At 51.8% G+C, this 13,822-nt stretch overlaps 1 protein-coding gene across 3 annotated transcripts in view; it reads left to right on the top strand.

Annotated features, from left to right (window-relative positions):
• Positions 1-1,036: 1,036 nt before the first annotated feature.
• The window catches only part of SLC37A1 (solute carrier family 37 member 1), a 52,791-nt gene continuing 40,005 nt past the window's right edge, over positions 1,037-13,822 (top strand). For 2 of the 3 annotated variants that reach the window (XM_032865278.1, XM_032865277.1), the window contains exons 1-2: positions 1,037-1,165; positions 9,047-9,128. In XM_032865278.1, coding sequence (XP_032721169.1) covers positions 1,110-1,165; positions 9,047-9,128 — 138 coding nt within the window. In that variant the 5' untranslated portion in view covers positions 1,037-1,109. Of the gene's footprint in view, positions 1,166-9,045; positions 9,129-13,822 lie in introns of those variants that run through there. The other variant, XM_032865279.1, reaches the window with a different exon arrangement.

The raw sequence follows: 13,822 nt of genomic DNA, 5'->3' as shown, positions 1-13,822 counted from the left end.
GGTGAATTTTCAGTAAGTATTAAGACAGCCCAGGCCATGCTCCTACATGCACTGGGTCCCATGTTATCTAAGGCCTTGGTCCAAAAGATTCCTTGTGGCCAAGCATTCGAGGATAGACTGAGAAGTAACGTGTCCTGAGATTGGCTTTGGGACAAGAGACTGGGCCTACCTGCCGTGCCTGAGAAGTAACGTGTCCTGAGGTTGGCTTTGGGACGAGAGACCAGGCCTACCTGCTGTGCCGGCCGTCCTTGGTTCTCAGGCTTCCCTGGCCGTTCCTTCCCGTCTTGCTCTGCCATCAGCCCTGGCTTCGGAATGGGGTCCTTCCCCAGGACATGAGGCATCAAGAGGCAGTTAGACAGTCGGGTACCTTCCCACAGCACGAGATGCATTTCAGTTCAGTCGCAAGGCCACAGTGAAATGATCGGCTTGATGACCTGCCATCTTGCCCAGGCCTCTGGGTCTCTCTGTTAGTGTGGCTTGGACGTGGCCTGGTCCACAGGGGGTGGAGTCGAGCCTGTCCCATTGCCTGGCATGCTCTGGTAATTGAGCACACAGTATGACCACTGGGCACAGACTGGTTCCACATGAATATTAGTATTAGTTCCATATTGGCATTAGTTCAGTAGAGTGTGGTGGTTAAGAGCGAGCGGGAGATCTCTGGGTGTCTCCCAGATGGAGAGGGAGGGACTCGGGGTCTCTCTGTTCATCATCAGACCACGTGGAGTTTGTGTCTATGGTCTTTGAACAAGCTGTTCCTGAGGGCAGGCAGATTGCCTCCCCTAGTAGCTCTCTTGGGGGGAGTTCGGTGTGGAGCTGGAAGCCCAGCTTTGATCTGGGCCAGCCGACACCCACTCCGGACCTTATGTCTGCCAGGGACTCCCACAGTGGCCCTGCCGGGACACCTGACTTTTCCACTGTTCATTCTCCTTGTAGAGAGCCGAGCCTCTGCCTGAAGGAAGAGGGCAAGCAGGACCCAGCAGGACACCTCGAGGCACCTTCCAGTCAGCGGGAGCTGCAGGGGCCAGAGAGCAATACTGGGGCCCGGGTTGATAACCCATGCATGAAGCTTCTTCTCTTGTGACCAGAGCCCCGTGGTCAGTGCGGCGTAAATGGCTCCCCTGCCCCCAGGCATTCGCTTCATCGTCTCATTCTCCCGGGATCAGTGGTGAGTTCTGGCGCTCAGCCCCGTGGCCCGGTGCTCTGTGGAGGTGTGCGTATGGCTGGTGTCTATATAAAATGCATGTGGATGCCTGGCGTCCCTGTGTTACTGTTGAATGGCTTATCAGCACTGGAAACTGTGACCAGGAACTTTGCTAAGTTGTCCTCTGCGTTTGGTTCTGGCCATGACAGATAGTGTTAGGACTCCCTCGTGGTGAGTGGCTTAGCTGGGGCAGAACTTACTGAGAGAAAATGCAGTCTAAACAAGTTAGATGCAGACCAGAATACCGCTTCCTGTTTCAAGAACAACCTCACGTTGCAATGCTCTAACAGCCCTTCTCACGGTGGAGTCAGGAATCTCACACCCCTTAGAGGAAGAAGAGGGCAAGGGCAGAGACTAGAGCCAGCCTCTCCGTCCAGTAGCCCACCCGCCCAAAAGTTTCTCTTTCCTGTTGCTCTCTACTGGGAAGGAATAAGTTTTCCTCTATCCTCTTGGGCTCCTTCCTTGGGGGCGTGCAAATTAAACTACAAAAGACAGATGTGATCACATATGCAGGGGAGGTACGGGAAAATGTGACTCAGAGGGCTTCTGTGCCGTCTTAATAAGGGAAGAGGAGTAGGACAAGGGCATATGTGGAAAAACAAATGACTTTTCGGAAAGGTTCAATGGGCCTTACGGGAACAGATGGGAGATAAGATAGTGCTGTGGGCCTTTCTTTAGGTGAGCTGCTGGTGCTTCTCCTTTCCAGCAAGAAGAGTGTCTCCCCTGCTGCTCCCAGGGGCGGGGTTTGCAACACTTGAGTTCTTCTAGGTGGTTGTGCTTGTAGGCAGGTTAGAAATTAAAGGCACTCAAATACCCTCGGCTCAAAACAGTTTCTGTGCCTTAGTGCCATATCCTATACCCCTTCATCTCTGCCACGACAGCCCGCTTGTGGCCCTCACACCCTTTTCTGCTTCTCAGGCCCCTGCTGGTTGGTGGCACCCACAGGGCCTCTGCGTCCCTCCTAGAGCCGTTCCCTTGTCATTTCATTTCACGTCTACCGGTAACCTGGCCTCGAGCTGTAGATACTTCCCTTTCCTCTAGCGGGCGCTTCCCTTCAGTTTCCTTGTCTGTTTTGTAACTTTGTTTTGATACAGTTTCCAAAATCACAGAAGAAAATTGTAAGAATATCACAAAGAACCCCATGTCCTGTATGTCACAAATTCATTCTTTTCTTTTCTCTTTTCTTTTCTTTTCTCTTCCTTTTCTTTTTTCTCTTCCTTTTCTTTTTTCAGGTTGAGGCCCCTGGGCTTCTCACACTTTAGTTGACATGTGCATCCTCCCCCTGGAACGTGTTAAAACGCGCATGCTTACTCAGGAGGTCTGGGGTGGGGCCTGAGAGTCTGCATTTCCCCAGGGACAGGGTGCCCTGAGTCTGCAGACCGCACTCTGGGGGGCAAGGATGTCTCTTCCATCTCTGCCTCAGACTTGCTCGTTGACCTTTACTTTCTAGATCCCAGCTCCCTTCCCTATAAAGGGAGAAAGCTGGCTTGAACATTGCTGCAGAGGACTGGTTATGTCTTTCTCCCAGTTGGCATTGCCCTTGCTGACACCACCTTGATTTCCTTTGGGGACCTGACTCCTTTGTGCGCAGTTGTGGGACTGAAGCGGGCTGGCTGGGTCTTGGGACCCAGAGGAGGGCCCCAGAGGACCAGCCAAGAAAGCCCTCGGCCTCAGGCGGGGTAAAAATCAGACACAAACTGAGAGGAAGTAAGAACGGAGTCTATTAAAGATACAGAGAGTGTGTGGATACAGACAGGGCATCCGGGAGACTCAGAAGGGAAGAGTGTGTGTCATGTTCACTTGGGGCCTGGGGTTTTTACTGACGGTGGTCTGGTGCCCGTGCCTCCTCAGTAATCCAGGAACAAAGCCAGTGTGGAGCTGTCCTCCGTAAGTCACTTGTGCCCTGGAGCCGGGGGTTTTGGTGAGTCCCAGGTCTTGGAGACGTTCAAGATGACTCCCCCCGGTCACTCCTTAGATATATCATCTGCTGTGCTGGAAAACTCTGAAGAAGTCATTAACTCCTTGGTGTTTACGTGAAAGACAGACATTATCTGTTCTGTCATAGATGTGTAAGGGTGGGGGCAAAGATCTAGCAAAAACCGAAGCTGGAAATGCAGTGAGAAAAGCCGTTTTTTTATGGGGTTCCTTTAGTTTCCCTGTCTCAGTAGGTGGGTAAGTCTCGGGACTTTGGGGTCCATTATGGCGGCCATCCAAGGCCCCTGAGGCTCTGTGCCCTTGACCTTTCTTCTTAGCCCACATCCCCCAGGAGGCAGTCTGGGGCCCAGGAGGGATACTGGTCTCTGTCCTGGGGTGCTGAGTGTTGAGTAGAGTAAACCTTGGGTAGAGGGACTGTTGAATGTGGCCAGTCCAGCTGGGACCAGGGCTCAGCTCCCAGACACACCTGCACACTCTGCCCCATTTGCCTCTTCCTCCACCCTCTGTGTATGTGTGTGACACACACAGAGACACACACACACACACACGTATTTTTCTGAATCATTTGAGAGTCAGTTGTAGTCATCATGCCCTTTTATTTCTCAATATGCTGGTGTGTGTTTCCTAGCAATAAGACATTCTCCTATAACTGCGCGTGAAGGTCAGAATCAGGATATTTAACATGAGGTAATGCCGTGATCTAATCCACGGTCCATATCAGAAGTTACAGCAGCAAATGTCCCAGGATGTCTTGTCCTACGTCCCCTGGTCCAGGACCCTGTCCACAATCACATGTTGTGTTCCATTGTCCTGTGGGACTCAGTCTCCTTCAGTCTGAAGCTGTTTCTTGGCCTTCCCTTGTCCTTCATGACCTTGACATTTTTGAAGAGTACCGGCCATTTCTGTCGTAGACTGTCCTTGTTTGGGTGTCTAGTTAGTATTTCCTCAGGACTGGATTCAGTAACGCTCTTCTGTTAGGAACAGCACAGAGGGGAGAGGACTTCTCGCTGCTGGTGAGGGGCTACAGATGCGGGCGCAGGAGGGGCTGGTCGGGAAGTAACGTATCAGGAAGACCGGGAGAGAAATAGGTACATGTGGTTCTGCACGTGTGTTTGATGCACGCGTGTGGTGTGTGTGTGCACACGCGCATGTGTGGTATGTGTACATGTGATGTGTGTTGTGTTTGATGTATGTGGTATGTGTGTTGTGTTTGTGCATTTCTGATGTGTGTGGTGTGTGTGTATATGGTGTGCATGTGTGTTGTGTTGATGTATGTGATATGTATGGTGTATATGTGGTGTGTTGTGTTTGTGTGTGCATGTGTTTGCTGTGTGTATATAAGTGTGTGCACGTGTGTGCTGTGTTTGCTGTGTGTGTGTGTGTGTGTGTGTGTGCTGTCTGAGTGTGGGCTGTGTGTTGTGTGCGAGTCATGTGCCACACCCAGCCGGCTCAGAGGCCGTGGGGTGCAGCAGCGTTTGGGGTGGGGAGCACTGGGTGCTGGGTGTCAGGCTCTGCAGGTCTCGGGCTCTGCGTGCGGTCTCCTGTGGAGGGACCCGGGCACCCCTGGAGTCCGGACCGAGGTCAAGGCTGGGGCCGCAGGCGCAGTAGGAGGAGGAGCCAGGACTATTTCATACCAGAAAATGATGAGCCCAGTCTGGAGTGACTTGAGATTTAAAATAAATGATGCTAGTGGTGGATTAGTCCGATGAATAAAACAAGATCCCCGGAGCAGCAGGGCTGTAAGTGCGTGCACGAGGGCAAGAAAGGAAGCCCCGCCCCCGGGGGATGCCTGCAGCCTCCCCACCCCCCCCAGGCCCGCGCCCTTTCTGAGATCATCAGGATCACACACTGCGAGGGGAGACCAGAGGGACAGGATCCCCGTGTCAGCTCCTTGTATGTCCCCACAGACTCCGCGTTAGTTACACAGAGGGGAGAAGCGCCGCTTTCTGGGCGGCAGACTGGGCACAGGGCCGCTGGGGCAGAGGGCCGCTTGAGCAGGTGGTCTGTGCCAGCGTCTCCAACATCCCGTCGGAGCCTTAGGATGCTCTGGGAAGGTCTCCCATCGTAGCTCTGTGTGGTTTCCTTGTTCCCAAATTAAGGACGCCTTTGGACTAACTCCCACGCCAGATCCTACCGCCCAGTAACTATCCTCTAAAGCGTTTGTCTCTCCCGTTGGCGTAGTAACCCTCCAGCGAGGAAACAGACGCTGTGCCCTTCACCTCGGGCTGAAGCAGGCTGCCGCCCGGGGGCACACGCGAGGCTGGAGACCATGTCTGCGAGGCTCTGCAGGTGCACACCGGGCCTCTGCTGTCCCTGCTGAGATGCACTTTTGCTTAGCTAGAAGCTTCGCATCAACCCCAGCACCGTTCTTGTGCTGATCGATGTGAACAAGGCCACCGCTAGACAGAGCCGCAGAGTACGTGGCAGGCCAAAGAGTCAAAGGGTTCTGTAGCTCCCTTGTAATTGTACATGGTTCCTTTCCCAAGCCTAAGTGTGACATTGAACAAAAACACCAGTATCAGATTGCATTCGTGTCCCGAGGCCGCCGTACCAGCCCCACACACGACAGAGGCTGCAAGTCACAGAACCTGCTGTCGGTGGGGCTGCGCAGCTCCCAAGGCTCCAGGGAAGGATCCCTCCCGCCTCCTCCAGCTTCTGGGGGTGCCTGGTGGTCCTCGGCCTTCCTGATCTTGGTTCTGCCTCTGCGATCACGCTGCCGTCTTCCTGTCTGTCCTTGTATCTTCCGTAAGGCCTTTATAAGGATGTCAGTCATTGGATTTAAGATCTCGTGTGGTCTCAGGTCATACGTGGGTTCAGTATGGCCTCAGCTTCACTAATTACATCCCCAGGACTCGATTTCCAAATAAGGTCACGTTCTGAGGTTTTCGGTTGGACTTGAATTGGGGGGGCCCCCCCACAGGATTCAACCCAGTGCAAAGTGGACAGTCACTATCATCCACAGTCCTGCTTCGTAAAGCATAAAGGAAGACAGAAAATGAGGATAGAGTTAATCACAGGCTAGGAAAAGCAATCAGGAAGGTTGTGTAGGACTTTGGTCCTATAACCCCAGGTAATCCCGTGGAAGTAAAATGTCTTCCAGACCTTCTGGAAGGGAACCGTCAGCCCAGGATGCCAGCCCAGGATGCTGACTCTTCCCCTCCACAAATCCTGTGTAACCACGGTGAGGAAAGGGAGGGAGGAAGGACAGATTTAGGAGTAGGGGGCGCTAGAGTCGGCCCTGACACTGGCTAAACAGAGGTAGGGTTTTCTGGTTCAGAATCTCCAGGACAAGGCAGCAGCCCAGAGAATGACCGTGTAGGCGCAGGGAAGGAGGACGGCAGCCCAGAGGTGGTGGGTGGAGGCCCAGGTTGGCCACTAAGTCTGGGTAACCTGGACAGACTGTCATCTAGACAACAGACACATGAAAAGATGCTCAACATTACTCATTATCAGGGAAATGCAAATCAAAACCACAGTGAGATCCCACCTCACACCAGTCAGAATGGCTCAAATGAACAAGTCAGGAAACGACAGGTGTTGGCAAGGATGTGGAGAAAGGGGAGCCTCTTGCACTGTTGGCGGGAAGGCAAGCTGTGGAAAACAGTATGGAGGGTCCTCAAAAAGTTAAAAATGAAACTACTGTACCATCCAGTATTGGCACTACTGGGTTTTTACCCAAAAAATACAAAAACACAAATTCAAAGGGATATGTGTGTCTCTACATTTACAGCAGCAGTATCTACAGAAGCCAAGATATGGAAGCAGCCCAAGTGCCCACAGACAGATGAATGGATAAAGAAGTGGGATGTGTGTATATATACGGAATATTACTCAGCCCTAAAAGATACTGTAATCTTACCATTTGCAATGACATGAATGGATCTACAGAGTTAAGTGAAGAAAGTCAAAGAAAGACAAATACCATATGATCTCATGCATACGTGGAATTTAAGAAAGAAAACAAATGAGCAAAGGGGGAAAAAAGAAAGAGAGAGACAAACCAAGAAACAGACTCATAACTCTGGAAAACACACTGATGGTCACCAGACGGAAAGTAGGCAGGGGATGGGTGAACCAGGTGATGGGGATAAAAGGTCAAATAAATACAAACAAAATAAATAAATATTAAAATCAAAATAAATAAGATGAAAATACATACATACATACACACATAAACAAATAATACATTATAACTGTATGCTGATGTCAGAGGAGGTACTGTATGTGCTCTCTTCAAGGATTTTTACCTCTTCAGACCAATATCTCTCATGAATATAGATGCGAAAGTCCTCAACAAAATATGAGCAAACCAAATCCAACAATATATAAGAAAAACCATGTGTCACAATCTAGTGGCCTTTATTCCTGGGATGCAGGGGTGGCTCGGTATTCAAAACAATCAACGTGATATTTCACATCAGTAAGAGAAAGTATAAAAATCATCTGATCATTTCAGTAGATGCAGAAGAAGCATTTGACAAGTCCAACATCCATTGGTAAACCTTCATCAAAGCAGGTCTAGAGGAACACGCTGTAACATAATAAAGACGTTACATGAAAAACCTACAGCGAACATCACACTCAGTGGGGATAAACAGAGCTTTTCCCCTAAGGTCAGGAACCTAGCAGGGATGTCCACTCTCCCCACTGTTACTCTACATAGACTGGAAGTCCTGGCATCAGTAATCACACAATAAAAAGAAGTAAGAGGCATCCAGATTGGTAAAGAACTCAAACTCTCACTGTTTGCAGATGACATGATACTGTGTATAGAAAACCTGAAAAGAGTCCACCAAAAAACTGCTAGAACTGGTAAGTGAATTCAGTAAAGTCACAGGATACAAAATTAATAGACAGAAATGTGTTGCATTTCTATACACTAATAAGCAGCAGTAAGTGAAATTAAGGAAACAATCCCATGTACAATTGCACCAAAAACAATAAAATACCTAGGAATAAACTTAACCAAAGATGTGAAAGGTCTGTACTCGGAAAACTATAAAACCCTGATGAAAGAAGTTGAAGAGGACACAGATGGAAAGGCATCCCATGCTCATGGAGTGGAAGAGCAAACATCGGTACAGCGTCCGCACTGCCCAAAGCAATCTACGGATTCAGTGCCGTCCCTGTTAAAGTACCAACAGCGTTTTTCACAGAACTAGAACAAACAATCCTGAAACGTGTGGATCCACAGAACCCCCAAACAGTCAAAGCAATCGTGAAATGAAAAAACTGGAGGAATCACGATCCAGATTGCAAGGTACACTACGGAGCGGTCGCAATCCGAGCAGTACAGGACCTGCGCAGAACCAGACACAGGTCAGCGGAATGGGACAGAGAATCCAGAGAGGGACCCTCAACTCTGTGGTCAACTCATCTTCAGCAAAGGAGGCAAGAATAGGCAACAGGAAAAAGACGAAATGGTGCTGGGAACACTGGATGGCCACATGCAGAAGAATGGGACTGGGCCACTCTCTTACACCACACACAAAAATAAACTCTAAATGGCTGAAAGACCTCAATGTGAGACCTGACCCTGTAAAAATCCCGGAGGAGGGGCGCCTGGGTGGCTCAGTGGGTTAAAGGCTCTGCTTTCAGCTCAGGTCATGATCCCGGGGTCCTGGGATCGAGCCCCGCATTAGGCTCTCTGCTACACAGGGAGCCTGCTTCCCCTCCCCCCCACCCCGCCTGCCTGTCTGCCTACTTGTGATCTCTGTCAAATAAATAAATAAAATCTTAAAAAAAAAAAAAAATCCCGAAGGAGAGCGCAGGCAGGACTTTCTCATCATTCTCAGACATCAGCCCTGACAGCATTTTCTAGGTTCGTCTCCAGAGACAAGGGAGATACAATGTAATCTTAATGCATCTTGTATTAACTTATGTCATCCCTGCCTCTGTTCTTTGTTGCAGGTACAGAGCCTTCATTTTTATTTTGACATTTTTGCTGTATGCAAGCTTCCACTTATCCCGAAAGCCTATCAGCATAGTTAAGGTAAGAAAGCATAAAAAGCACTGTTTCGCTTCCTGCCTGTAGCTTCTGCTGGGAGCTGGTAGCTACTTTAGGAGCCAGTTTGGGAATGGGGGAGGGGCAGGGGAAGGGGGGGCGGGGCCATGGAGAGAACAGGTGGTTTTAGAATCAAGTTATCCTGCTTTGATTGTTAGTTTCTCTTTTCTGAAACAAAAATCTTGGACATGCTTTTAGGGTTTATCGTTTTAGAGGTGATATGCTTTCAGTTGTAGTAACTGACAGTTGCAGAATTCTAAAACTTAATCAGATATTTACTCTGTGACCTTCCATCCAAATACACCCAGTCTTAAACTGTGCCCCGAAGTGCCTCTGCGATCGCTGTCCTCTGATTCTAAGTCTGGCCATGGTCGTGGCTCTCTTGTTATTCTGAGAACCCCGAGCTTCTGTTTGAGTGATGGGAGAGCAGAAAGTTGCTCAGCAGGCATTTAACTACACTTTGAGAAAAGAAGATTAAAGTAGACAATCCTACGTAATAGCCAGTTACGACTGGGAAGAAACAGGTCATTTTCTTACCCTCTTAGAAATGACATCATTTTGCCTATAAACTCTCAACAGGCTGTAGGCTGTTGACTCTTGATTGTAGAAGGAACAAGGAAATTGTCCAGTGCCGAAGACTGCCCCCTCCCTTACCTAGTCGTGGGCAGGGACACGGATCCAGCGCTGTAATTCTGACCTTGGCAGCCACGCTTCCTACCTTCCCACCTCGTGGTTGAGCACCGGCCTCTCGATCTTCAGGCCAGTGGGAGCGGCAATGCCAAGCAAGGCTGTTGCTTCTGTGGACAGTTTGGTGTTCCCCCTTCTCCAGTAACACCCAGGGGATGTTAAAACAGCATCCTTCTATGCAAAGGGTTCTGCAGTACAGTACCTCCTTGACCTCTAGGAAGCAGGAACCTTCTGCGCCCTTCGCATCCCTTGCAGAATTCTCAAGTTTTTGATATACCAAGTTTTAATGGCTGTAGAAATGTTTGCAGACTTTAAAAAATGTGGTTTTCAAGGGAAAGACAAGGGAGAGTGGGCTTTAATGCATCCAACCAGGCACTCTAAAATCCTTCCAAGGACTAGCCACACATTTATTTATGTTTGAAGATTTTATTTCTTCATTAGAGCACACAAGCAGGGGGAGAGACAGAGGCAGAGGGAGAAGCACGCTCCCCTCTGAGCTGGAAGCCCAGTGTGGGGCTCTATCCCAGGACCTGGAGATCATGACCTGAGCCGAAAGCAGATGCTCAATCATCTGTGCCCCCCAGGCGCCCCAGCCGCTACATTTAAATGTCACCACTCACTCTCTGTCTTCCTTGTTAGGGAAACACATGCACAGCTCAAGAAAAGGCAAGTGATGGAAGTGGAGGAGATTGTTGGAGAGGTCCCAGTGAGCGCCGTGGGGCTTAAGGAGCGGGAGTGCTTGGGGGGCCTGCCGGGGTTTCAGGATCCAGCTTGCCTGGAGTAGCCGATGGAGGGTGGACCCTCACCACGAAGCCCCAGCCCAGGGGTCAGAGGCTCTGCTGGGACACAGGCGGTGTGGGGAAGGCGGGCTACCCGTTGGAGGATCTTGGTGGCAGGACAGGACACTGGGACTCCATGTGATATCGCGAGGGGCCTCGCGTAGCCAGGAAGGGATGTAGCATTGCCGTAGGGCACAATCCCAGCTTCCCTGTTAGGAGTTTGGGGCTTACTGCCGATTGGTGTCACGATGAGGCAGGGTCCTATCGGCCCTTCTGGAAGCATCTGTCAGTCACAGGGCTTGTTGTAGCCCGCGGTGTGACAGGGTGACCTGTTCACCATTTGACACAGAGTCCCCACGGTGGCCTGGGGACTCGGGGGCCCAGTCCCCTCATGCAGGGCAGTGCCAGGTCTGGTGAGTTGGGCAGGGTCCTGAGGCATTGATCTGAAGGGCATTGAAGATCTCAGACACGCGCACGGGCCCGCAGCCGGATTCTCTCCCACACACAGGTTTTCCGACTTAGCGCCTTAGTTGTGCCCGGACACAGATGGGCCTCATGCGCAGTCTCCTGAGATCGATCCGGACGTGCCCCTACAAACATCATCCTCAACTTTACAACGCGTCACAAAGCTTCAACACACTTTTGCGCATCTTACTTACAAAGTTACAGCTAGGGATGATTCTGGTGGCCCAAGGAATAGTCGAATATCTGTGGTCTGTATTCGCTAGCACATGACAAGCAAAACAAAATGAAAATGTATGTGCTTACCTGGAGTTGATCACCAGTGGTTGTGAATCATAAAATGGTTCACATCCCTCAGTGACATTCGAAGAGCGGCATGACATGTGACATTGTGGTGTAGCAAAAAGAAAACTAAGGTGTCGGTGATGGACGCGGGCCGGGAGGTGGTGGGTGCAGGCGCAGCCCTCCTCCCTTCCACCTGCCGCCCCAGCCCAGCCTCCCGTGGCCCCCGCGGGAACGGCGGCCCCGACAGGTCTGAGTGTCAGCGCCCGGTCCTCTCTGGGTGCACAGGGCCCAGAAGGCGGAAGCTGTGAAATGCTCGGTGACAGACGGAAGACAGCTGGCGGCACACCCCGGCTTTGGGTGGGAAGGTTGCTCTCTAGAAAGGCCAGTGTCCCGGGATGAAGGCGGCTGCAGCGGAATGTCTTGGCAGGCCTTTTTCACCGAACAGAATCAGCCTAAGAATTTATGTGGCAAAATGTCCAAGGAAAGTGTGGAAAAGATAGCATTTTTAAGCCACTACAGTTAAATTTTCTTGGTATGGCATGAGAACAGACTGAGAGGTCAGTGGAAGGGCATAGAAAATAAGGCGTGGTAGACAGAGAGGAGGGAAGATTGTAGCTTCTTTAGCAAACAGCGTGAGCGCGACTGGTTGTCCGTCTAGAAGAACGGAGTTGAATCCCTATCTTACAAAAATAGATGGATGGATGAAAGATCTAAGTGTAATAAATAAGTAAAAATCCACGAACAAAATTATGTCCGTTGGAGGGGTGTGAAGTTGGCAAAGCGGAAGGAGGACGCCAGAGGGGGAGGAGAGTGAGTTCACAGACAAGGAGCCGGAATCCCGCCAGACTGGATGAGCTGTGTGCAAGCTTGCCAGTGCCCGTGAAGGCCGGCGAAAGTAGCAGTAGGTCGCCTCACACTCACCGTCTGGACACCCGACACAGCGCTCTAGCCCCGGTCACGGGCGGCAGGGGCGGCAGGGGCGGCAGGGGCAGCAGGGGCGGCAGGGGCGGGAAGACAGCCGGGCGCCGCTGGTGGACGTGCAGGGCTGCAGCTCTTGGGGGAATGTGCCACTCTCCGGGCCGTGAGTTCGAGCCCCATGTTGGGCGTAGAGATTCCTTAAAAAAAATAATAATAATAATCTTTAAAAAATAAATCAGTATATCAATAAGTAAATAGATAAGCAAACCACAAACAAAAAAAGAATTAGAGCTATACCGCTTGACACAGGAAGATTTCCGAGAAGGATTTTGAGTAGGAAGAGTTAAGGTGTCCCTAAGTCTGTATTAAGGCTTCCGGCTTTGAAAGATCAGCCGTGAACAGAAAGCTCTCCTCTCTCTCTGCGTGCACCTGCCGGTGGGGGTGTGTTTGCGCCGCGGTCCCGTGGCCCGTGTTCCCTCGGGGCACCTGACCGCATGTGGGTCGTGCTGTGGGTGACTCACGGCCGTCTGGTCCTCCTGCCGCCGGCCCTGTGCCCGGTGGCCTCTCCGCAGCAGAGATCTACTGCTCATGGTTCTGGGACTGGAGACCCCCGGGGCCCGCGGGCTGGGGGTCTGGTCTAGTAGTCGCTCTGCAACGTCGCTCAAGTTCCAAGCCTACACAGCAGCCTTCTTCCAGGTAGCTCCGCTAAGGAGCCATGGCCTGTGGCTGCATGGACGTGTGTGCCTTGAAAGGGCCGTGCTGTCCACTGGTCCCGCGTGGTTCCCTTTCGCTGCCCACTGGTGGGGCGGGGGGCAGGGCCAGGGCTGGGCGGGATCTGCAGGGGGGACCAGTGCCCACACCTGCTTCCCCACCCTCACCTCCGCGGCCCCTCACCTACACCCACGCTGCTTGCTGCTCCGGGGCTGCTCGCTGTGGCCTCCCATCCTGCGGCCACCGTCCTCTCCCGCCCCACCTTCCGGTCCCCGCGGCCTGTGCTCTGTATTTTGTTGTTGCTGTTCCGCCATGGGTCACACGGTGACAAGACGACCTCAAGGATCATGTACCTGGTGGACTCCACACCACGTAGGCTCCCGACTGCTCAGCTTTGAGTGACCACCTGCTGTCACACGCGGCTCCGTTCCCGCTGTCGGAGGAAGCACTCTAAACGTTAGCAAAGACGGCGGCTTTTCAAAGTGAGGGACGGGCCGAACGCTGTCACGCCCCCTGCGAGCCCGTTCAGCTGCTGAGCGTTTTCCTGATCGCTTCATCTTGGTCAAATTTCCTTAAATTTCCCCCGAACACAAGGTTGGGGAGTAAAACTCACTGGAAGATGAAAGTACGACAGTGTTCCCGACAACCAGCATGTGGTGACGCGAGTGTCCCCAGGACCCTTGGTGCCCGAGCAGTGGGGAGGCTTTTCTTGCTGGGCAGTGTTTCAGCCGCCCGGAGGGTGGAGGTGGTGCTTCCAGGTTCGGGGGCGGGCTGGGGAGGGGCTGGCTGTGAGTGGGGGACCCCTGCCCGTGGCTGCCAGTCCCCGCTCTCCGAGAGGCC

This window comes from Lontra canadensis, unplaced genomic scaffold, assembly GCF_010015895.1.
Source record: "Lontra canadensis isolate GAN:19392208 unplaced genomic scaffold, GSC_riverotter_1.0 scaffold29, whole genome shotgun sequence".
Taxonomy (NCBI): Eukaryota; Metazoa; Chordata; class Mammalia; order Carnivora; family Mustelidae; genus Lontra; species Lontra canadensis.
This window is presented reverse-complemented; position numbering and strand designations above follow the sequence as displayed.